Raw genomic sequence first — 26744 nt, 5'->3', positions numbered from 1 at the left:
CACCCCAGTGTCTGTGTCCATTGGTTATGCTGATATGCATGCATACAAGTCCTTGGGTTGTTCTCTAATCCCCCCCTCCCCTACCATTTGTCTCTGGATCTATTCTTGTTCAGTCATGCCCTATTAACAGCTCCAGTCTTTACAAAGATAGTAGCTTTAAGTCTGCACATTGTTACTATATACAGCTGGGGTGGGCAAAAGTAGGTTTACAATTGTTAGTAATGGAGTTTATTTTTACTATTATTATTGTTCTAGAGGCCTGGTGAACAAAAATTTGTGCACTGGCAGGGGCGGGGGGTGTCCCTCAGCCCCACTTGTGCCCTCTCACAGTCTGTGACTCCTCGGCAGATAATGACCTGCTGGCTTAGGCCTGCTCCCGGGTGGCAGAGGGCAGGCCCAATCCCTAGGTGCAGCCCCTGGTCGGGCTCAGAGCAGGGCTGATTGGGGAGTTGGGGCGCCACCCACTGTCATGCACAGAGCAGGGCGGATTGGGGAGTTGGGGCGCCACCCACTGTCATGCACAGAGCAGGGCGGATCGGGAGGTTGGGATGCCACCCCCAGTCACGCTCAGGGTAGAGCCCATTGGGGGGTTGGGACGCCGCCCCCTGTCACACTCAAGGCAGGGTCGATGGGGAGGTTGCAGTGCCACCCCCTGTCACGCACAGAGCAGGACCGATCAGGGGGTTGGGGCGCTGCCCCATGTCACGCACAGTTCAGGGCCAATCAAGGGGTTGGGGAGCTCCCCCCTGTCATGCACAGAGTAGGGCTGATAGGGGAGTTGGGGCACTGCCCCCTGTCACACACAGAGAAGGGCGGATCAGGAGGTTGGGGTGCCGCCCACTGTCATCCACAGAGCAGGGCTGATCAGGGGGTTGGAGCACTCCCCCCTGTCACACTCAGGGCAGGGCCGATGGGGAGGTTGCGGCTCCACCCCGTCACACACAGAGCAGGGCCTATGGGGGGGTTGGGGCACCACACCCTGTCACACAGAGCAGGGCCGATCACGGGGTTGGGGAGCTCCCCAGTATCAGGCATACAGCAGGGGTGATCAGGGGGTTGGGGCGCCTTCCCCTGTCATGAACAGATCAGGGCAGATAGGAGGTTGTGGCCCCGCCCCCTGTCACACACAGAGCCGCAGGGTGATCAGGAGGTTTGGGCGCTGCCCCCTGTCACGCTGCTCCAGGGGCCAGGAGGCCTCATGGCTCCACTGATCCCAGTGCTGGGAGGCCTTGTGGCTCCGCTGATCCCAGGGCGTGAGGCCTCCCAGCTCTACTGATCCCAGTGCTGGGAGGCATATTACCCTTTTACTATATAGGATAGAGGCCTGGTGCACAGGTGGGGGCTGGCTGGTTTGCCCTGAAGGGTGTCCCAGATCAGGGTGGGGGTCCCACTTGGGTGCCTGGCCAGCCTGGATGAGGGGATAATGGCTGTTTGCAGGTGGTCACACCCCCTTCAGCGTGGGGGTCCCCACTGGGGTGCCTGGCCAGTCTGGGTGAGGGGCTGAGGGCCGTTTTCAGGCTGGCAGGTGACTGAAGCTCCCAACCACTCCTTTTTTTCTTTTTTTCTTTTATTCTGGGATTTATTTAACTTCTATGGCTGTCACTGGAGCTGAGAGCCGGCTTTAGCTCTGAGGCCAGCTCCAGCTTGAGGCCTCGGCTGCTGAAAGCAGGTATCTGGGTTTTTTTTAGCTTCTATAATTGCAACATTTTCTCTTAGAGAGCAGCTCAGAGGACGGCAAGGCAGGCAGGGAACCTTGGCTTCCTCCATCACTGGAACAAGCAAGCTGCCTGTTCGCTTCAGCTTCCTGGCTGCTGGCCGCCATCTTGGTTGGCAGTTAATTTGCATTTTGCACTGATTAGCCAATGGGAAGTGTGTCGGAGGTATGGTTAATTACCATGTTTATCTATTGTTAGATATGATTAGTTTCCATTCCAATGACTGTAAACCTACTTTTGCCCCATCTCTATATATAATATGATAATTATAATTTCATACATGCACATATATGAAACAGCACTGTCAGGCTCAGAGATACTCTCTCAGATGCCAAGCATGCTACCCTAAGGATTTAGAGTGTCAGATCTTTGAGTCCTTCACCAACTCCCATAGGTTTTAGTGCCAGGTTGGCTAACCTTCTCAGCTTAAAGTCTTAGATCCAGTGGTCTTATTCCAATGGCTAAGGTCCCAACAATCCCATCCCTTCCCTTTAATCCCCAGTCCTAGGAGCAATAGCTACATCTTCTTGCTAACAACTCATGGTTCTCTCAGTGGTGTGGTTTCATTTATGGCAGAACTCAATTGGTACAGCCTTAGCCTAGTATAATGGAGAACACAGAAAGGAATCTGACACCAGAAGCTTTTAATTTTAATTTTAATTTATTTTTTACATCTCTGCCCTGTAACATCTTCTGGACATAATTTACTCTTGGACAGAATTACTTCAAAATCTGGAAATACAGAAAATACACTTGCCACTCAACTCCTTTGTACTTTTCTTAATAAAATTTTGTTGTTTCAAAAAAATACAATTCTCTGTAGGACATATAAATCTTCACAAGCATGTTTTCTCTGGTAGGAAAAGAAAATAAAAACTAGAAAATCCAAATTGATTTCAAAATATATTTCAAAAAAATCCAAATTATATTTCAAAAATCCACTATATTTTTAAGGACATCAAAAAGCTGAGTGTGCAATGTGTAAATGAACTAAAAATATGAAAAAGGGCCCAGACCAGCAGAGGCAGCAGCTGGAGCAGCCAGCCACAGCCTGTGCCCTCTCCTGTCTGCCCATGTCTATTGTTCTGACCCCTAGCATCCCACCCTTCCCCTTCCCTCCTTTCCCTTTTCCCCTCAGTCGCCTGGCACCTGCAGTTTTGAGCTTTCAATCTCCCACCTACAGTGACCACAGACTTGACCACTCAAAGTCCAGCTCCCCAGAATACTGCTCAACATGGACACCAGTGTGATTGAAAGTGGATTAAACATCACTCTCACCATCCATCTACTTATGCATGGAAAGGAAGTTGGCAGTATCATTGGAAAGAAAGGAGAACCAGTTAAGAAGATGTGCAAGGAGAGTGGTGCACTTATCAACATCTCAGAAGGGAATTGTCCTGAGAGAATTATCACTTTGGCTGGATTCAGTACTGCCATCTTCAAAACCTTTGCTATAATCATTGACAAACTGGAAGAGGACATCAGCAGCTCTATGACTAATAGCACAGCTGCCAGTATACCCCCACCACCCTGAGGCTGGTGGTCCCTGCTAGTCAGTGTGGCTCTCTCATTGGGAAAGGAGGTTGCGAGATCAAGAAAATACCCGAGAGTACAGGGGCTCAAGTCCAGGTAGCAGGGGATATGCTCTCCAACTCAACTGAGCAGGCCATCACTACTGCTAGCAATCTGCAATCCATCATTGAGTGTGTGAAACAGATCTGCGTGATCATATTGGAGTCCCCTTCCACGCTCCAAAGGACATGACCATCCCATACTGGCCTAAGCCATCCAGTTCTCCAGTCATCTTTGCAGGTGGTCAAGCCAAGCTATAAACCCATAAATAGCCCTATCCCCTTGTGGACAGGGCTAAAGCTCAGCTTGGCCTTGCTCATGACAGTAGCAAGATTATTGTAGGGACCAGAGAGGAATCAACCTGTCTGTTCCCCTGGAAGTTAGGCCATAGAACTCATTCTGACTTGAATGACTTGTTGGATCTTGAAACAACCCTGTAACTTACCTCCAAACCATCCTAGTCATGGTCTAGTAGCCCTGCCTTTCCAGAGACCTTCTAGGAATCATGCTTGTCCATGTTCTCAGAGGATGGGCTGCAGACCTCAGCTTACCTGTGAATCTGGAAGAAACCCTATAACCTGGATCTTGCTCCCCAGGGAACAACTGAGAGGCATGTCTGTCTATGCACCTGGAAAAAGAAAGAATCCATGAATTTTTCATATACAAGCTATTTAATATTAGCCAGTTAGTAGAACAAAAAAGAAAAAAAAATGAAAGCATATAGGACCGTTGTAATAAAAGGTACATATTATGGGAGACTCAAAAGGAGAAGAGAGAGAGAAAGGAGTAGAAAGTTTATTTAGAGGAATAATGGCTGAAGCTTCCCAAACCTAGGGAAGTATATTAACATTCAGTTTCAAAGAGCTTTGAACAGCTGAAAACAAGATCATTCAAAAGATTACCCTGAGACTCATTATAATCAAATTGTCAAAAATCAGAAACAAGGGGAGAATTTTGAAAGAAGCAAAAAATAAGGGATTCATCACATACAAGGGAAATCCCATGGTCATTTGCAGATTTCTCAGCAGAAATCTTGCAGGCCAGGAGGGAGTGGGATGATATGTTAAAAGTGCTGAATGAAAAAACTGCCAAAGAAGAATGATCTACCTGGGAAAAATTGCCCAGAAATGAAGGAGCGATAACAATAATCCAAAACAAAAACAAAAAAACAACAACAAAGACAGTTTATCACTACAAGAACTGCCTTACAAATAATGGTAAAGTTGAAACAAAAGGATGCTAAGTAAAACAGAAAACATATGAAAGTATAGTTAGTATTCACCAGCAATGGTAAATATGTGGTGAAATTCAGAATAGGTTAATATTGTAATGGTGAACTATGAATCAGTTTTAACTATTATAAAAGTTAAAAATCCAAAGTATAAAAATAATTATAGCTACAATATTTATTTTATTTTTTTCTACCTGGAGAATATTTTGGCTATTCTCAAAGAGAAAAAAAAAACAGCTAATTTTATGGGCAAAATACTACAGGGTGCATGCAAAATAATTGTGTCAAATAGAAACATCAAGGTTTACCTCATTCTCCAGAGATCTAAGAGAATTTTTACAAAGAGCTGATGACATTTTAAATTCAAACCTATCCAAGTTTCAAAACAGCTAAATCAGCCTTGATCTAAAGTTCTATTATTATCTGTAATGAAAAAAATACAATCAACACTTGAAAAATTGCTATAAATGCTTGCTACATGAAATTGTTACAAAAGACTCAAGTTCTTGGTTTTATTTCTGCCATGACATATCCCACTTTGGTACGTTCTTACCTTGTCACATACTCTCAGAAAATTAGAGTATTGTTCATAGTTATATACTCAGGGGATAAGGTTTCATTTCTAAATGAGAAATACAGTCCTAGCCAGTTTGGCTCAGTGTATAGAGCGTCAGCCTGCACATCAAAGGGTGCCAGGTTTGTTTCTGGTCAAGGGCACTTAACTGGATTGCAGGCCCCTCCCAGGCCTGGCCCTGTGTCAGAGCACTGGCAGAGCCCTGCACAAGCACTGGTGCTCTGAGTTGTTCTGGGTGGCTGTGAGTCTATGTATTCTTCAAAATTCTCCTATCCAACTACACCAAGGCGAGTTCCTGCTTGAACCCTGTCCACTGTACTAACTGTTGGGAACTTAGTCCAAGTTCCTCCTTTATCCTCTGCTCACTAGTAACAGGTGTGGGGTCTGAGCCCCTCTGCCTGGGGCTGGTCCTCCTAGGACGCCAGGTCTTACACAGAGAAGCAATGAGAGGTTGTGGGTATAGAAGAATAAGTCTTTATTGCTGAAGCCAGTGACCTTATAGCCATCAGACAAGAACAATTCTCACAGCAAAGTCCATGCAGGCAGGCAGCCAGACACCGGCTGGTGAACATATATCTTTCCCATTAAGCAGCATCAGTCTCTGTACCCACAGCTATTAACTGAGCAGCCTCATGCTGCCTCCTAGACTCACCGCCTCACATCGTAGTGGTATCTGAGCTCTCTGGCTCCGCAGCTTCTACTGTCTCTCCTGCCCAGCTGCTCTCTCTAGCAGACTTCTTCACACAATCCATCCTAGCTGCAATCGATCCATATTCCTGCAGACTTCTCACTCCATCCTCAGCCAACTAGACTGGTCAGTAGCCTACTTTTATACCATTTAGACAAAGAAGGCTTCTTGGCAATAGTCACATCAGCCATATTGCCTACTGAAGGGCACAGTATACCATGTGTCCTTGCACCCGCTTATGGTATCGTGGCCTGATTAGGATTCCCAGGCTCAGAGTCCTTGAACATTCCATTTAGGCTCATGCCCAGAGTGGCCTTTGACCATTCTGGTGTATTAATAACACGGCCTCTGTGCTCCCACCGGCCTTGACCATCAGGGACCTGTCATCATTCTGACACCCTGGCTGGGGCTTGTGCAGGAGGCAATCAATCAATGTATTTCTCTCACATCGATGTTTCTCTCTGTTTTTCCCTCTCTCTCATGTATTCCCCCTAAAAATATCAGCAGATAAGGATAAAAAATAAAAAAGGAACAAAGATGAATAATACTCTATATTATATGTAACTATGACAGTGAATGAATATATTGAAGGAGACACCAGAAAAATGTCAAGTGCAGAAGAACTCGGCCTAAAATTACTATTTCAGATGTTCTTAATAATGAATAATGTTTTAAACTCCAGGACATCCTATGTAGTAAAAGCCTAATATGCTAAGTGTCCAACCATTCATTCGACCATTCAACTGTTCCACCAGTGACTGTGATGCACACTGACCACCAGGGGGAAGACACTCTGACAAGTAGGTTAGCTTGCTGCTGGGGTCAGGGAGATTGGGACTGGGCGAGACAGACCAGACACATCCTGGAGCTCTCCCATGGTCCATCCCCTGCCAGCCAAACTCCCGTGGCCCCTCTCCCATGAGTTGGCCCCTATTGGCCACGATCTGGACTGGGCAAGATGGCCCCCATTAACCTCAGTCACCGGCCAGGCCAAGGGCCCCCCACCTGTGCATGAATTCATGCCTCTATAGTCACATCAGGTTTGAAATGTTTCCTCATTGTTGTTTTAAGTGGAATATTTTGAATTATTAGTGACTTTAAACATTTTTTATATGTCTCTTGGCCATCTGTAAGTCCACTTTGGATAAGTGTCCATTTAGGTCCCTTGTTAATTTTTAATTGGATTGTCTGTCTTCCTTTTGTTATGTTGTATGACTTCCATATATATTTTTTGGAAATTAACCCCTTATCAGATGTATCATTGGCAATTATGTTCTGCCATGCAGTTATTCCCTTTTCACTTTGATGATGGTTTCTTTGGCTGGGCAGAAGCATTTTATTTTGATGCAGTCCCATTTGTTTATTTTCTCCTTAATTTCCTTTGTTTTAGGAGATGTAACCACAAACATCTTGCTACCAGAGATGACTGATATTTTGATACCTATGGTTTCTTCTAAGATTTTTATGGTTTCATGACTTACATTTAAGTCCTTTAGCCATTTTGAGTTTATTCTTTTGTTTGGTGTAAATGGGTGGTCTAGTTCCATTTTTTTATATGTACCTGTCCAATTTTCCCAACACCATTTATTGAAGAAACTGTCTTGACTCCATTGCATGCTCTTGCCTCCTTTGTCAAATATTAATTGAGCATAATGGCTTGGGTCGATTTCTGGGTTCTCTGTTCTGTTCTCTTGATCTATATGCCTGTTCTTGGGTCAATACCAGGTTGTTTTAAGTATAGTGGCTTTGTAGTATAACTTGATATCTGGTATTGTGATTCTTCCAACTTTGTTCTTCTTTCTCAAGATTGCTGAGCCTATTCGAGGTTTTTTTTGTTTCCATATAAATTTTTGAAGAGTTTATTCTAGGTCTGTGTGTTGGTATTATAAAACAGAATGCATTGGATATATAGATTGCTTTGAGTAGTATGGACATTTTAATGTTTACACTACCAACCCATGAACATGGTATATTCTTTCACTTGTTTATATCTTCCTCTATCTCTATTTTCAACATCCTGTAGTTTTCAGAATACAGGTCTTTTACGTCCTTGCTTAAATTTATTCCAAAGTATCTTAAATTTTTGTTGCAATGGTAAATGGCATTGTTTTGTTTTTTTTTAGTTTCTCTTTCTGAGAGTTCATTATCGGTGCATAAACATTCCATGAATTTCTGAGTGTTAATTTTGTATATTGCGATGTTGCTGAATTCATTTATTAAATCTAGTAGTTTTTGATGGAGTCTTTTGCCGGGGTCCAGCCCCAGCGGTCCAGGGGTTCCCAAAGGTGTGGACAGAGTCGGTGAAGAATGAGGGATATGGAAACAGCATTCAGATGATCAGCATAGTCAGGTTCTCTCTGTATTCTCCTGTTACATCTGTATTTATACCATTTGATCCTATAAGCATGCCTCTATAGTCACATCAAGATATGTTTTGGGTCCTCCCTTGACCTTCTACAGTTCCTTGTTTCATGTCCATAGTTTCTTATCTGACCTTTGCCAAAAATCCCATCTTCATCTAGTTCTGTTGATTTTAATCCTATCCATTCTATTCCAAAGGTTAGGGCTAGTTTGTTATCTCCATTTCAAGGTCAATACTCTACTGTTCTGTTAAACTACAAGGAAGTAACTGAAGGAGATTATCCTAAGTAATGATTATGTAGCTTAAGCGTGATTGTTCATAGTTAAGATAATTAGCTACCCACCTGGCACTTAGTTAAGGGGTTTTACTGATTTATTCCCTTCCTTAGTCCTGTTAATCCCTAACTCCAGGAAAAAATCCCCACCTGGGGAAACAACATTTCTATGGGAGGTGGCCCTGGCTAGAATACATAGCACTAAGAAGGGGAGCAAACATATTAAGAACAGTATGCCAGGTCCCTTAAAATATATGCTGTGCAGATGTTTCTTCCCTGCAGCGACTGTGTCAAGCAACAAGGATGGACCGGCCTCCAGCAGTCTTTAGGGATTTCTATGTAAAATATAATGTCATCTGTGAAAAATGACAGTTTTACTTCCTCCTTTCCAATTTGGATACCTTTTATTTCTTCTTCTTGTCTGATCACCATAGATAAGTCATCCAGTACTATGTGGAACAAGAGTGGTGAAAGTGGACATCTCTGTCTTGTTCCTGTTCTTAGGAGAAATGGTTTTAGTTTCTGGCCATTGAGTATGATGTTGTCTGTAGGTTTGTAATGTACATGGCTTTTATAATGTTGAGGTATGATCCCTCTATTCCTACTTTGTTAAGAGTTTTTATCGAAAATGACTGTTGGTTTTTGTTGAATGCTATTTCTGGATCTACTGATATGATCATTTAATTTTTGTCTTGCAATCAGTTTATGTGTTGTATCACAATTATTGATTTGTGAATATTATGCCAGCCTTACGTTCTCAGAATACATCCCACAAGGTCAGTGGTTCTTAACCTTCCTAATGCCATGACCCTTTAATACAATTCCTCATGTTGTGGTGACCCCCAATTTCATTGTTAAAAACTGAACAAAATTAAAGCATAGTGATTAATCACAAAAACAATATGTAATTATATATGTGTTTTCCATGGTCTTAGGCAACCCCTGTGAAAGGGTCGTTCCACCGCCAATGGGGTCAGGACTGACAGGTTGAGAACCGCTGCACTAGGTTATGATGTATGGTCTTTTTAATGTATTGCTGGATCTGATTTGCTAACATTTTGTTAAAAATTTTAGCATCTATGTTCATCAGGATGTTGGCCAGTAATTCTCTTTCTCTGGAGTGTCTTTATCTGTTTTTGGAATTAGGATAATGCTAGCCTCATAGAAAGAGCTTGGAAGTGTTCCTTCCTCTTGAATTTTTTGGAATTGTTTGAGGATAGATGTTACTTCTTCATTGAATGTTTGGTAAACTTGAGTACCTCAGAACATGTTCTAATTTGGGAATAAGCTCATTGCAGACAAAAGACATACTTAGTTAAGATTAGGTAATACTAGAATGGGGGGTGGGGAGAACTAATTCAATATAAAAAGTGGAAAATTTAGGCAAGGAAAAAGAATCGTGTCCAAACTGAATCATGCCGCACAGGGCCAGGAACAACTGGGAGTCAAAAGAGAAGCCCAGAATAAGTCCTTCCCTGGTATCTTCAGAGATTATGACATTTGGGACACTGATTTTGGAATTCTATCCTCTGGAATATTCAGGCAATCCATCTCTATGAAATCACTCATCTTGTGGTACTTTATTATAGTAGCCCTAGGAAAACACAAGGGAGAATTTAACATAGTCGTAGTTTTCAGTAGATTCTTTAGAAACTAGTTGTGATTAAAGCCAGAGAAAAAGTGAAAAATTCCATGACGGAATAAATGAAAATTTGTAATGGACTTACTAAACTGGAGGGAAAATAGAAAGACACTGACAGGTATCCAGCAGGCAAACATTACCAACCACCCTGTCCCAGAGGTAGGATACTGAATATGGGTCTGCCCATGTTGGCGATTTTAAACTGCCAGCTAGTCAAATTACGTATTAAATGTATTCCCACTCTACTGTTTACTCACCTCTCTCCTAAATATGCTTTTCCTACTGGAAGTGGTTTTCTTCACAAATGAGTCATATTTATGTGCAGATATGAAATGTCTCTGTTAATTCATTGACATTATAGAGAAAGTTAATGATGATTAATGATGTCTGGAATCCTTGTAAAACATTCAAAATTGGGTTAAACCTTTTTCGGGAACTTGATATACTTGAACAACAGAATAGTTCATTGTTGAGGAAATAATCTGAGACAAAGGCAACAGTGTAATCAACATTATTGAAGCTAAAATGTTTATACTGTAAGAAGCAGATAGAATGGGACAAGTCACATTTATTCCTATTGAAAAATAGTTAAAATGAAAGTTTAATGAAGATGGTGGAGTCACAATGAGGAGGAACTTTAAGCAGTTGCCATGGCTTGTAGAACTGGGAAAGTCTTGCTGCTAGGTAACTACATCCAGAATATATCAATCCAGAGACAAAAAGGAGGTGATCTCAAATGAAAATACAAACTATCAATGGGTATGGCTATAGCTAGAAAGCACCATGGAACCATTAAAGTTTCTGCTGGTAAGTACCTCAAGAATTTCATGTAAAGGAAAGAAGCAGTTAGATTTGTGTATGCATGAATATAAACAAACACACACACACACACACACACAAGAATCTTTACCAAGTATTCACCTCTTTAGGGGTTTCTATGACACTTATGATTTCCTATTCGAGTACCTTTTACTTGGTTGAAAGGTACAAAATGGTGCTTTAACTGAGAGTTACTCATATTTTCTAAAACTGTGACTTAATACATTGTGCACCAGTATTTATTGCTAACTTTACCCAGTGGCCAGATAAGTTTCTATTGAACAAATATAGAAAATGTGTTACAAAGTATCATACTTTAAAAAGATATTAGCTTGTAAGAACATGTAATCAATAACTTCAAAATGCAATGGGTATTTAATTTTAAGGCATGTCTTTAACATTTAGGTAAAACACTGTAATATGAAAAGATGAGAATGCTCGTGATCTGCCTGCAATGTGTTCAGCTATCAATAAGAGTGAGAAGGGAGGTGTTAATTAAGGTACAGAGGTTGGTCAATTTGACAAAACTTTGGGGATATAAAAAAGAATTTTTCAATGTCTTTTACATATTGTATTATGTACCATAATGTCCAGTCAACAATAGGCAATGTTGGTATTTGAATGGTAGCATAGTTTATATGGATATTACTTATATGTGTTTATATCTTACTAGAGGCCCAGTGCATGAAATTCATGCATGGGGAGTGGGGGGTTGTCCCTCAGCCCTTGCTGCACCCTCTCCAATCCAGGATCCCTGGGGGGATGTCTGATTGCCAGTTTAGACCTGATCTTTGCAGAATCAGGCCTAAACCGGCAATCAAACATCCCTCTCACAATCCAGGACCACTGACCCCTAAGCACTCGCCTGGCTGCCTGCCTGATTACCCCTAACCCCTCTGCCTGCCTACCTAATTTCCCCCAATCACCTCTGCCTGCCTGATCACCCTACTCACCTCTGCCTGTCTTACTGATCACCCCTTACTGTTCCCCTGCCTGCCTAATCACCCCTAACCACCTCTGCCTGCCTGCCTAATGGCCCCTAAATGATCCCCTGCTGGCCTGTTTGCCCCTAACTGCTCCCCTGCCAGCCTGATCGCCCCTAACTGTGCCCCTGTTGGCCTGATTGAGTTTAACCACCTCTGCCTCGGCCCCACACCCGGGACCCAGGCTTCCCTCCTTCTGGATGGCCTCAGGTACCTAAACCCGGGTCAGCTTCACCCAGGCACAAATTTGTCAAGAAAGACATCCAGAAGGTCATCTGGAAGACATTCAGTCTAATTAGCACATTACCCTTTTATTAGTATAGATTATATTCTTAAGAACAACATTTTTAGCACGATGTAAAATGTAACAAAATCAAACTAGAAGGGCAGCAATTGGAGATGGGAGTGCACTGAAGATAAAATAAAATACCTTCAGAAATGCCAAGGAAATCAAAAGGATGGAGGAAAGCTTTGTAGGGGGTAATATTTTCTCATGAAACAATAACATCTGAATCCCCACAGTTTTAGGATGGCAAGGTAATTCTCAACTTCAGCCTTCATATAAGTGTATTTATATCATAAGCAAAAATACATATCTTATATGAGAAATACAAACTATTTGCCTCAAAATTGCAAATATTTGTGCAAATGAGAAATCTGGTACAAGCCTTTCTGACAATACTGATTTATTACTTTCTTCCATGAATTAAAAAAAACATGCATAATGTGCTGACACTGTACTACACATTGGGAAAACATAATTGAATGAAAAATGCCTAATTAAGGAAATTTCATCTCCTGGATTATGTATTCATTTATTATATCATCATTTAACTTACCTTGACATCTTTACTCTGAAATCAATTTTCCAATTATGTATAAAGTCTTCCTTTCTATGTTCACACTTTTTCATGGAAAACTATTTTTTCCCCACTTAATTCTACTGAACCTACATGTTAGAAATTTGAAGGCCAATTGATACTTTGACCCTTGCAATTTGGCACAATTAGATGTAAAACGGAACACAGGAAGGAGTTAGGACAAGAAACAATTTGTGGTATGGACGTAGACAGTAGTAGGCAAAAGCAGTGATAATAAATAAAGCAGTGATAATAACTAATACACAGTAAAACGTATGTAACTACTAATTTGGTTGAGGGAGTGTCTGCTAAGGCCAAAATTCCACTACATAACAAAGTTAATATTCTAAATGTTTATGTAAAAAATTTGACAATTTTATTAGTTTACTTCTTTTTGCTTATATAGACACATTTGTGTAATTAAAATTAAGTATGTATGAAAAGTTTAATTTCACAGAAAAGTTTTCTTTATGCAGTATTTTAATTGTAAATTTATACTGAATAGGTCTAATGCATGCATTCATCAGTCACCATGAGTTAACAAATGCACACAACTGGGTTATGGCTTAGTGCATGTTGGAACATTGGCTGGCATGCATTAAAACTCCTGCAGAAAGTCAGCCACATGCCAATAGAACCAAGTACCTCATGTAATATAGTGAAATCATTTGCTAATCATTCATCAAACACTGTTTACCACCAGTGACTCCTGGATTTCAATATGTAGACTATCTACTTATATAAAAACCATGGGTGGTGTTCATCACATACAGATGAACTGCGACCGAGCAGAAGGAATTCAGTCCTACAGGGGTTGTCTTGGCAATGGCTGCGCCCTCCCCCAAGCTGTTTCCTGTAAAGGTAGAGTTTGAGGCAGGAACCCTCCCTGGGAGTGTGGAGGCAGATCTTTCTAAAGTGTGCTGTGCAAGCATGGGGTGAACCTGAGTGGGGCGGCTGAACGGCTTAGAAAAAACAGACAAGAGAATGAAAGCTGGGTCTCTGTGGGACGCTGTTTCTCTGAGAGACAGCCACCACGCCTACAGCCATGCCTTTAGTTTATAGCAGATCTACCAGGCAAAGTAAGGGTGTGACCAAGATGTTTGCAATCATTCTCCTGGGTTTCAATCCTACTCAACTACATGCACCTGAACTCTATCAAGCCCACATTACTCAGGCACGTGGGGCCACGTGTTCGGACCATAGGTTCAAGCTTACAACTACAGCTGTTGGCTATAATTGTGCCGGGAGGGCCCTGCCCGCCAAGCTGGGACTTGCACGTGGCAATGAGAGGACTGTGCCCTCTCATCAGTCCAAGGCTTGAACCTATCCAAAACACTGTAGCAGCTCCCCACAATAAAGTTTTAATTCTGTTTCTTTGTTACTAATGTTGTGGCCCCACCCCATAACAAAGAAACAAAGGAAAATTTCCCCATCGAATTTCTGAATAGTATTACTCCTTCAGGAATGCCTTGTCATGAATAAAATTGAAAGTGAGTGCAATCATCATGCTATTGAGAAATCTCAATAGTAAATGGGGTCTTTGTAATGGTACCAGATTTATTATCAAATGATTATGACCTAACATTATCGAAGCTGAAGTATTAACAGGATCTGCAGAGAGAGAAGCTGTTCTGATTCGAAGAATTAATTTGTCCCCATCTGACACTGGCCTCCCATTTAAATTGATTTGACGACGGTTTCCCGCGATGCCAGCATTTGTGATGACTATTAATAAATCACAAGGACAGACTCTAGACAGAGTAGGCATATTCCTACCTGAACCCATGTGTTTTTGCACATGGTCAGTTAGTTATATGTTGCTTTCTCTCGAGTTTGAAGAGCATGTGATGTTACAGTTAAAGTTCTAAGTACTTCATCACAAGGGAAATTAGTCAAGCACTCTGAAAGCGTTTTCACTCTTAATGTGGTATACAGGGAGATATTAGAATAAGTTTAATCACTTTATCAGTTATTGTTTGCATCACTGTTATTTTCATATCATGTATTTGTTGTTTTCATATCATGTTTTCTTGTTTTTATATCATGCCTCTGTTGTTATATCATTTTGTTACTGTTTATTTATTAATAAATTTATATATGATTTTCATATACATTTTACTAATTTCCTTTCATCTCTCACGGTTCTATTATAGAGAAAGAGCAAATAGCAATATTAAAATATCCCTGCTAATTAGTTCTCTTTTTTAAAAGAATATATTTTATTGATTTTTTATAGAGAGTTAGAAACATCAATGAGAGAGAAACATCAATCAGCTGCCTCCTGCACACTCCCCACTAGGGATGTGCCTGCAACCAAGGTACATGCCCTTAACCGGAATCGAACCTGGGACCCTTGAGTCTGCAGGCCGATGCTCTACTGAGCCAAACTGGGTAGGGCAATTAATTCCCTTTTAATGTGCACGAATTTCATGCACCGGGATACTAGTAGTTTTGGATATGTAATATTCATTTCTTTTCTTGAAATTACTATAGTGTTTTTTCCCAATATAAGGCCTATTCAATAAAATTGTTAAAAATAACAGTGAGCCGAAACCGGTTTGGCTCAGTGGATAGAGCATCGGCCTGCAGACTGAAAGGTCCCAGGTTCGATTCCGGTCAAGGGCATGTACCTGGGTTGCCAGCACATCTCCAGTAGGGGGTGTGCAGGAGGCAGCTGGTCGATGTTTCTCTCTCATAGATGTTTCTGACTCTCTATCTCTCTCCCTTCCTCTCTGTAAAAAATCAATAAAATATATTTAAAAATAAAACAAAAACAGTGAATTAGTAACAAACCTTAACCTATTAAGTATAAGCAAATTTTGGTTTAAAGCATTTAAAAATTAACACGGTACTAATGTTCACATATGACATATAAACCAGAAATTTTCTCTATTAAATCTGAAATCTATAAAATCAAGGTCTGCAAAATTGAGGGTTTACTGCATTTATCTACTCTGTTATCTGATGGGAAACCTTGATTTTAATTGCTTATTGGTACAATTAGATTTCCTTATTATTTTAAATAATAAGTTATTTGGTCACATTCCACAAGAAAAAATTTTAAAACACTTCCATTGTATTATTCTTTTTCTTATTGTCTTTAATATACAGGGGGGCAAAAGTCGGTTTACAGTTGTTATTGCAAAACACAGAGTTTATTCTCATGTAGGTATATCAAGATTTAATTGTACTCTCATTCTCCCACATCCACATCATAATACAACTAAACAAAAGAACACCAATCATTCCAAAACACATGAAATCGAGCTTAACAGAAGTCCTACAACTAAGGTTATAAAGAAAAAGCCACTGAGACACATAGGAGAGAAAGAGACACTGAACAGGCTGGTTGAAAAGACTGGTCCCACATGCACATGTGGCAGATAAAACTTCCCTAACCTCTTAAAGGAAATAAAATACATATCCAGGAAGCACAGAATCCACAAGATGAACCCAAAGAAGCTTGCTACATAATAAAATAGCAAGTGGTTAAAGATGGAGAATTTTAAAAGAAGCAAAATAAAAGCAGTTAGTTACCTACAAGGGAAATCCCATAAGACTGTCAGAAGATTTATTAACAAAAACTTTGCATGACAAGTGGATTGGCAAGAAATATTTAAACTTATGAAAAGCAAGAACAACATCATTTAGATTTCAAGGATATATAAACAGCTTTCAGTAAAAGAAAAAGCTAAAAGAGTTTATTACCACCAAACCAGTGTAACATGAAATATTAAAGAACAAGAAGAAAAAATATATATATGAACAAAAAATGGCAATAAAGACCAAGTGAGCAGCACCTGGGCCATCTTGTCCCCACTCTACCAGCAGAGCAGCACACATGCTGGCCTGCTGAATATCCACATGGAACTATACCTGGCCTGGCCTGCCACCCTGACCAAGTGGAGCAGCAGCTGGTCTGGACTGCCAACCTCACCAGTGGAGTAGCACTTGGCCTGGCCCACTTCCCACCCAGAAATGCAGCAGGTCCCAACCCACCACACTCCCTACACAAGCAGAGCACCAGGCCCACTCCATCACCTTAACATGTAATTTGCCAAAACACAGGGACCTGCTGACCTAATTCAATTCACCCAAACCGGTGCCTCTAAACAACTGGCCCCACCTCCTTGAAGTGGTGTGCGTGGCCTTACCACCATGACCCAAAGCCACCAAACACATGGAACTGTCACTGTGACACACTATGCCTGTCCCAAAGTAACTGGACCTGCCACAACAATTTGATTCACCTAACCTGGTTTCATAAGATCAGACCCACAGCTGGACTTGGTGCAACCAGTTACTTCGGGACACCTGAGCCCACTTCTGTGACCCTGCCTGCCTCACCCCATGGCCCAGACTACCAGACTGTTAAAATAGGAAGACAGCCCTAACCGGTTTGGCTCAGTGGATAGAGCGTCAGCCTGAGGAATGAAAGGTCCCAGGTTCGATTCCGGTCAAGGGCATGTACCTTGGTTGTGGGCACATCCCCAGTAGGGGGTGTGCAGTAGGCAGCTGATCGATGTGTCTCTCTCATCAATGTTTCTAACTCTATCCCTCTCCCTTCCTCTCTGTAAAATATCAATAAAATATATTAAAAATAAATAAATAAAAATAAATAGGGAGACAAAGAAATGACCACCAAATGAGAGAAGAGGAGGAATCAACAGAAAATAACTAAATGAAATAGAGGCAAGCAATACATTAGATAAAGAATTCAAAGTAATGGGTACAAGGGTGCTCAAACAATTGAATGATAACTTTAAGAAACTTAATGAAAATTATAAGAAACTTAATAAGAAGTACACCAGCATGAAAAATGAGATTGTAACAATAAATAAGAATCAAGTGGAAATGAAGAATGGCATAAATGAAATAAAGAATAACATGAAAGAATTCAATAGCAAAGTGAAGAAGCTGAAAAACAAATCAGTGAATTAGAGGACAAAGTGGGGAAAAACACCCATTCAGACCAACAATTGAAAAAAAAGTTAAAAAGCAGGAGGAGAGTTTAAGGGAGTTTGGGCCAACATGAAACAAAAAAACATCCACTTATTGAGGGGGCAAGAAGGGGAAAAACCTGAGCAAGGAATAGAGAACCTTTTTGAAAAAATAATGACAGAAAACTTCCCTGACCTGGTGAAGAAAAAAGTCACACAAGTCAGGGAAACACAGAAAGTCACAATAAAGATGCATCCAAAAGACCCACAACAAGACACATCATAATTAAAATGGCAAATGTTAAAAACCAACAATCTTTTTCTTCATATCTTTATTGTTGATAGTATTACAGATATCCCTCCCACTTTTCCCCCATTTTCCTCCTCCACCTGTATTCCGCCCTACCCCAGGCATTAACCATCCTATTGTCTGTGTCCATGGGTAATGAATATAAGTTATTTGGTGAATCTCTTCCTGATCACCCTCCCCACACTCCTCTGAGACTCATCAGTCTGTTCCATGTTTCTATTCCATTTTATTCATCAGTTTATTTTGGTCATTAGATTCATTCTTTGTTTTGATTTTTTGATTCAATGATTTATAGATATGTACTTATTGCCATTTATTGTTCATATTTTTTATCTTTATACTTCTTCTTAAAAAATACCCTTTAACATTTCTTGTAATACTAATTTGGTGGTGATGTACTCCTCTAGCTTTTTCTTGTCTGTGAAGGTCTTTATCTGATCTTAAATTCTAAATGATAACTTTTATGGGTAGAGTAATTTTGGTTCTGGGTCCTTGCTTTTCATCACTTTAAATATATTTTGCCATTCCCTTCTGGCCTGCAAAGTTTCTGTTGAGAAATCAGTTGACAGTCGTATGGGAACTCCCTATTGGTAACAAATTGCTTTTCTGCTACTGCTTTTAGGATTCTCTCTTTGTCTTTAAACTTTTGCATTTTAACTACAATATGTCATATAGAGGGCTTCTTTAGGTTCATCTTATTTGGGACTATCTGCGCTTCCTAGACTTGTATGTCTATTGCTTTAACCAGTGGGGGACATTTTCTGTCATTATGTTTTTCTTTAAATAGGTTTTAAATTTGTTCTCATTTTGACATCCCATGATGAGAATGTTGGTATTCTTGAAGTTGTCCCAAAGGCTCCTTACACTATCTTCATATTTTCTGGATTCTTTTTTCTTTTTGCTCTTCTTATTGGATGATTCTTGTTTTTTCCTTCCTCATTATTTAAATCACTGATTTGATTTTCAAAATCCTCTATTCTACTGTTGATTCCCTGTAAATTATCCTTCATTTCAGTTAGTGTATCCTTCATTTCTTACAGGTCCTTTTTCATGTCTTTGATATTCTCATTGATTTCCTTGAAATTCTCACCATGTCCCTTGACATTCTCACTAAGATCCTTGAAGCTCTCATTAAGTCCCTTGAGCATTCTTATAACCATTGTTTTGAACTCTGTATCTAGTAGTTTGGTGCTTTATATTTTATTTAGTTCTTTTCCTGGAGATTTCTTCCCTTCTTTCATTAGTGACATGTTTGTTTCTTTCCACATTCTGGCTATTTCTATGTATTCTGTAGAGCTGCTATGTCTCCTGAAATTGGTAGACTGGTATTGTACAGTAGCTGTCCTATAGGACTCAGTGACTCAGCCTCTCTAGTAACCTAATCTGGGAATTCTAGGTACAGCCCTGTGGGATCACTTTGCTGAGCCTTGTTTTCTAATGGTGTCACTGGGTGGAATTGGCCCCCAGGCCAACTAGCTGTGAGGACTAGGTACAACTGCAGTACAAGAGTTGCTTTGCAGGAAACACCCTTATGGAGCAGAACTTGCTTCAGTGGAGCTTTGATGCTCAACAGTCCACCCCTTTGTCACTCATGGATATGGAAGTGTTGTAATCTGGTATGGTATGAAGCTCTCCACAAGGTGCACTGGCATTGGAGCTTCCCTTAAGTTGAAAAGTCAGCCATAGCCTGTGACCTGCCTAGGGTTACCCAGCACAAGCTACAGAATGATTTGGAGATGGCTATTGCTTGTGTTGGCCCAGAAGGTCCCCAGGAGAGGCCATGCTGTGAACCTTGGCAAGCTGTTGCTTGTGATAGGCATCAAGCCACTTGTCAAGAGGTATGGGTAAGTCTGATTCCAGCTGCCGTTTATGTGAGAGCTTTAAGGAAAATTTGAAATCTGAGCCAAACATGCCATTCATATGGAAAAGCCACTGCAAACAGCTTGGGTGGGGCATGATCTCAGTGAATCACCAGGGTGGGGCAAGCAGTATGGGCCAAGATGATGGAGACTCAGGTATTGTGCCTGGGGGCGGGGGGGGGGAGACCCCAGCACTTTTTTCTAGGACAAAGCTGCCCCCAAGTTCTTGCCTAATGCCATAAAAGTAAGTTTCTCCTTGTATGTCTCTGGATCATATCAATTTCCTGCACCAACACTGGGGCTCAGAGAGAAGGATCCAAGTAAGTTCATGTGTGGAATCTTTCAGAGGGACTCAAGCAGCTCCATGTCACTCAGCCACAATTCCCACTGGTTTTTACAGCCTGAAGTTATGGGGACTTCTCTTTCAGGCTCTAAAACCATGGACTGGGGGCCTTTTGTGTGGCTGGCATCCATGCTCCACACAGGAGGTTTCTTCAGCCAAGATAACACTCCCAATTAAAAACACAGGATATGTGGGTGTCAAACTAGCCCATTCCATTCTTCCTACCCTCTACCAGTCTCAATGTGCTCTCTTACTTTAACTCTCTAGTTGTAGGACTTCCATTCTGAAAGATATCATGAGATTCTGAATGATGCTTCTTCCATATCTTAGTTGTAATTTTGATGTGGTGCAGTAACAGCATTTACTCCATGTTGGTTCCTGAATTCTTCCAACACAGAAGGAATCTTAAAGACTGTAAGAGAGACAGAAAGTTACCTACCAAGGGAGCTCCCAGGATACTGTGAGCAGATTTCTCAGTAGAAAGACTTCAGCCCAGAGAAGGTGGCATGAAGTATACAGAGGAATAAATCCAAGACTACTAAACCCAGTAAGGCTATCACTCAATGTTGAAGGTAAAATTAGAAGCTTTGCAGTAAAAAATAAAAAACACACACATGCAACACTAAAAGTATTAATTACCACCAAAACAGCAATGCAAGATATGCTAAAGGGAGTGTTGTAACAAGAAGAAATGGAGAGAGAGGGAGGAACACAGACATAAAGAATAACAATTGCAACAAATATGTACCTATCAATAATAACCTTAAATGCAAATGTCTTAAATGCTCCAATCTGAAGACATAGGCTAGATAAATGGAAAAGATGAAAAGGTGCTCAGCAAAATATCAGAAATCTCACGTAGAAAAATTTTCATTGATACAATGCCTAAGGCAGGGGTGGAAAACATGTGGCTCACGGGCAGTATAAGGCTTGTGAAATCATTTGGTCTGGCCCTACCAAGGCAACCGCTGACAGGACTCAAAATTCAATAAATCTAGGAGCATTTTCATAGCAACATAAATTTATTATAAGTGAATTATATTAAGCGAATGAGGTTATATATATCTAATTGTCCCTTGGCAGAAAAAAAGGCTCCCCAAACCTGTCTTAGGGCAAAAGAAACAAAGGAAAAAATATACAAATGGTACTACATCAAAATAAAAGATCTGTACTGCAGCAGATGAGTGGATTAGAAAACGATGGTACATCTACACAATGGAATACTACACTGCTATAAAAAAGAAGAAATTCCTACCATTTGCAGCAGCATGGATGGAACTGGAGAGCATTATGCTAAGTGAAATAATCCAGGCAGTGAAAAAAAAAAAAACCAGATGATCTCACTCATCGATTTAAAGGCACAAGACACTGGGGGTTGGGGTAAGGGCATGTGCCTTGGGGTAGGGGAAGTCAATGGGGAAAAATGGAGACATATGTACTATTATTTGTAATATTTCAAACAAGAAAATAAAATTTTAAAAAATAAGAAAATTAAGGAAGAAGCAAAACAGAAACAAACTCATACATACAGAGAATATTTTCAGGGTTGCCAGGTGGGAGGAGGACTGAGAACTTTGGTAAAAATTGGTGAAGGGATTAAGAAGTACAAGTGGTAGTAACAGAATAGTTATAGGAATATGAAGTACAGCAGAGCAATTACAGTTAATAATATTCTAACAACTATGCAGGTATTTTATTAGATAGGGCCTAGATTCATTGGGATAATTACTTAGTAAGTTATATAAGGTCTATTCACTAGGTGTACTCCTAACAACAATATATAATATTGTATGTCAAGTGTAACTGAAAAATTAAAAAGAATATTTTAAAAAATAACAAAAATAAAAAATTGAAAAGAAAGTCTATATATTAATATTTATACCAAGTCAATAAATATAAATAGGGACTCCTTCTCAAACATGATATATGTTCACCTTTCCAATAAGTCCATTTGTTTTATAAATTTATTGTGAAAATCTTCACTCATGTTCATGTAGTTAAACAACAGTATCATTAAAACCTATGTACCATTCATCTAGGTTCAAAAGGTGTCAGTCTATGACCAATCATCATGTTTTTATACAGTCACACACTGCCTTGCATTTCTCCTTCTTTAAAATGTTTTCATTGATCTTTAGAGACAGAGGAAGGGAAAAGGAGAGAGAGAAAGAAATAACAATGAGAGAAATATTGATCAGCTACCTCATGCACACCCCTACTGAGGATTGAACCCACAACCCAGACGTTGAACCAGTTGTCCTCTTGGTGTATGGGATGACACTCAACCAACTTAGCCACATGAACCAGGTTGCCTTAAAATTTCTTAAGGGCAAATGCATGCAGTATTCTGAGTCATGTCTTTAGCCAAACACCAATCCATATTAACTCTTATGTTTCTCTTCCTCCTCCACATTGGCCTTCCTCTAACCCTGTCTTTACTCTTTATTTTCTCTTCCAGTGTGCTACTCTGATGGTATGAGCCTGCCAGAGAACATATTCAAAGTCAATGCTGAATACCCAGCTCTGAGGGAACAGTGATGCTTCCTGCCCGTCCTATTTTGCTCTCACCAATGGCTGTGTGTGGTGGCTCCATAATGGCAGTGAGTGAGGCCCTGGAGTGTGTGAGGAACACTCTCCTGCCACTCTGGCTGGGGGTGATTCTGTTCCCATATGGATGGTTCCAGGTTGTGCTCTCCCAACGCCATGGTGCCCCAGAAGTGGTGATTCCCTTGAAGGTAACAGGCACTGGCATTGGCATGAAGATAGGAGACTGGCTCTCTTACAGAATGTATTTTGGGGGCCAGAGGCACATTATCCACATGAAGGTCAACAAGCATTTTCTATCCAGACACTTCCGAGTGGTTACCTACTCGGACCAGGGCGCTCTCCTTGAGGACCAGCCTTTTGTAAAGAATGACTGCTACTATCATGGGTATGTGGAGGGGGACTCAGAATCCCTGGTTGCTATCAGTACCTGTTTGGGCGGTTTACAGGGCATATTACAGACAAATGACATTGTTTATGAAATAGAGCCCAAGAGACTTTCTACCACATTTGAACATCTCCTGTATAGGATAAAGAGTGAAGAGACACAGTTGCCACCCATTAAATGTGGATTAACAGATGAAGAAATAGAAAGACAACTGAACTTTCCAGAGAGTGCTAATTTCACTTTGATGCAGAGTGGGTATGAAGGCTGGTGGACTCATAGGCGGCTTCTTGAACTGGCAGTGGTGGTCGACCACAATCGCTTTCTTCATCACCAAAGTAACACCACAGCTGTGCAGTATGAAGTACTACTTGTAGTCAATGCAGTAGATAATGTTTTGCATTCACTGGATGTTGATGTGGTTTTAATGGGAATTGAGGTCTGGACTGAAAAAAACCCAGTACCAATAGATACCATAGAGGGTCTCCTGAAGGAATTTTGCAAATGGAAGAAAACTACCTTGAATAACCGCATTCCCAATGATGTTGCACATCTTTTTGTAAAGCATAGCTATGGTACCACTGCTGGATTAGCCTATATAAAAACCGTATGTAAAAGCTATGCTAGTTGTGGAGTTGATAGTTTCATGAATGATAATGTGTATTCTTTTGCATACATTGTGTCACATGAGATTGGTCATAATTTGGGTATGGATCATGATGGACCAACTTGTACATGTGGACATAAAACCTGCATAATGTATGAAGGTAATGAAAGTGCAACTAGATTCAGCAACTGCAGCTATGCTGACTTCATGAACATGATGGGCACCATAGCAAGGAAAAATTGTTTGTACATTTCATCAAATACAGGAAACATCTTCACACTTGCACGGTGTGGGAACAGTGTGGTTGAAGAAGGAGAAGAGTGTGACTGTGGCGCTTTACATTTGTGTATGAAAGATCCGTGCTGTGAGTCCAACTGCACTCTCAGCGCTGGGGCTGCTTGTGCTTTTGGGCTTTGTTGCAAAGACTGTCAGATCCTGCCCACAGGTGGAGTTTGTAGACAAGAGGAAAATGACTGTGATCTCCCAGAGTGGTGCAATGGGACATCCCACCATTGTCCAGAGGATGTGTATGTGCAGAATGGGATGCCATGCAAGGGTGGTGGCTCCTGCTATGAAAAGAGATGCAATAACCGTGAAGAGCAGTGTAGGAATATTTTTGGCAAAGAGGCCAAGAGTGCAAATCAGAGTTGCTACACAGAAATTAACACTCAAGGTGACCGTTTCGGGAACTGTGGTTTCAAGCACTCTACATATGTAAAATGTGACATCTCAGATACCTTGTGCGGGAGGATTCAGTGTGACAATGTAACAGAACTTCCCCTTCTGAGAAATCATTCTACTGTGCATTGGACTCAGTTCAATGGCGCCACCTGCTGGGGTACCGACTACCACTTCGGGATGACAGAACCTGACATTGGTGATGTGAAAGATGGGACAGAGTGTGGGGCAGAACATGTCTGCATCACAAGGAAGTGTGTCCATAGGTCACTTCTGGTAAATTATTGCTCACCTGAGATGTGCAGTATGAAAGGAGTCTGCAACAACAGACAGCACTGCCATTGCAACTATGAGTCAGATCCTCCCAACTGCATAAAAGAAGGCAGTGGAGGTAGTATAGATAGTGGGCCACCCCCACGGAAAAAAATTAGGAAAAAAACCCATTACCTGCAACTACTTTGGTTGATTCCTTTTATCCTTTTATTATGCTCGTCAGTTTTGTGTTTTCTGACACGAAGAGGAACAGATAAGAGTGAAGAGCCAAATGTGTCACCTTCAGCTGAGTAAGAAGAACAAAATGTCAAGATTTTACTTAAGGAAAAAGAGCAAAATGTTGCAATTCCATCTTAGGAAGAACAACGAAATGTTCTACTGCATTTTAGAAAGAAAAGCAACAATTTACAATTTCAAAAAAGAAACCAAATCATATCCAATTTCCCATGTACTAAGTTTTATTCTCCTGGCTGTAGAAATGTTACAGAAAGTGCCACAGACCATTGACCTAATCGCTCCAAATTTTTATTATGTCAGATCATAAAACACTGGCCATTAAACAATTATTGAAGTATCCTAATTCCTAGAATATTGCTATTTTAGATTATTTTAAAGTGTTAGTGTTCAATTGTTCGTGCTACTAATCTCTTTGTGTTTCCTGAGCAAAGGTACAGCCAATGGATAATGTGTATTTGTGTGTTTTTTATTGTGTCTCTATCCTTACCATCCTTGCCACTCGTACTCTTTGTCACACAGAAAGTGCAAACATACAAATTAAATGTCTTCCTTGCCAGTCCTCTCATGATTAGTTTCTGTAATAGTTGGCAACTGGAGGGAGCCTGGAAACCTCGAAAAATGTTTGATAAAAACTCATGCCAGTCTTGCCTCATTAGCTGCTCTAACCTTTACAAGGATAGTAACTTTCAGTCTGCACATTATTACTACATATAATACAGGAGTGGACAAAAGTAGGATTACAGTTTTCAGTCCGCAGAAGTTTATTTATTATCATTTATTTATTACTGGAGACCTAGTGCATGAATTTTTGCACAGGTAGGGACAGGCTGGCCATCATGGCCAATCTGGGCCATCTTTCAGCCCCTACGGGGGCGATCAGGGAAGCTGGTATGGGGGGCGAGGGGGGCACGGGAGGGACTGTATGAGGCTGGTGACTGGTGGCTGGTGGAGGGGAAGGGGACGATTGGGGCCAGTGGCCAGAGGGGAGGGACCATGGGAGATTGGCTGTGGGAGCACGCTGACCATGCTGCTCCCCTGCTAGCCTAATTGCCCCCAACTGCCCTCCCCTCTGGCCTGATCATCCCTAAGGCTTTTATTAGTATAGACTAGAGGCCCGTTGTAGGAAGATTCCTGCAAGAATAGGGCTTCCTGAGACCAGAGCGAAGCAGAGAAGGGAGTGAAGCTTGCCTTGCTCCCTCACTTCGCCACTTTGCCCTCAGCTCCCTCCCTTCCCTGCTGCCTCAGCTCCCTCCCTTACCTGCCGCCTCAGCTCCCTCCCTTCTCTGCTGCCCCGGCTCCCTCCCTTACCTGCCACCTCAGCTCCCTCCCTTCTTCTCAGCCTCGACTCCCTCCCGTGTGCTCTGCTTTGCCTCCCTCCCGTGTCCTCTGCCTCGCTCCCTCCCTTCTCTGCCACTTCGCTCCTTCCTGTGTCTGCTGCCTCAGCTCCACTCCCGTCTCTGCTATCTCCAATCCGTTACCTTCTCTGCCACTTGGTTCCCTTCTACAGTGCTTGGCTTCCTTCTACACTGTCTTCAGTCTTCACTGGGCGCTTGTGTATGCAAATTAACCGCCATCTTTGTTGGGTTAATTTGCATACTCTTCTGATTTACTGGTGGGAGTAGCGAAGGTACAGTCAATTAGCATCTTCATCTTTTATTAGTGTAGATATGACCCTTCACAGAAAATTTCAATAATCATGCTTTACAATAAGGGCTTGATGATTGAATCATTGGGGCCAGACACCAAGATTTCCTTTCTTTGAATAGCAGAGGGAATAATTATCTTGACTTTAAGTTGCCCTGAACATCAAATGAGATCATGACTTAGAAAAGTATAAAAGCACCATAT

General features: G+C 41.2%; 1 protein-coding gene and 1 pseudogene across 1 annotated transcript; both read left to right on the top strand.

The window, feature by feature from the left end:
• Positions 1 to 2845: 2845 nt before the first annotated feature.
• On the top strand, positions 2846 to 3547 carry LOC132236104 (poly(rC)-binding protein 2-like; annotated as a pseudogene).
• Positions 3548 to 22709: 19162 nt separating this feature from the next.
• Positions 22710 to 24953, top strand: LOC132234244 (disintegrin and metalloproteinase domain-containing protein 20-like). Its single transcript, XM_059695286.1, has one exon. It carries the CDS (start codon positions 22710 to 22712, stop codon positions 24951 to 24953), a length of 2244 nt encoding a protein of 747 aa, XP_059551269.1.
• Positions 24954 to 26744: the final 1791 nt, after the last annotated feature.

The sequence above is a fragment of the Myotis daubentonii genome, chromosome 5 (genome assembly GCF_963259705.1).
Source record: "Myotis daubentonii chromosome 5, mMyoDau2.1, whole genome shotgun sequence".
Taxonomy (NCBI): Eukaryota; Metazoa; Chordata; class Mammalia; order Chiroptera; family Vespertilionidae; genus Myotis; species Myotis daubentonii.
This window is presented reverse-complemented; position numbering and strand designations above follow the sequence as displayed.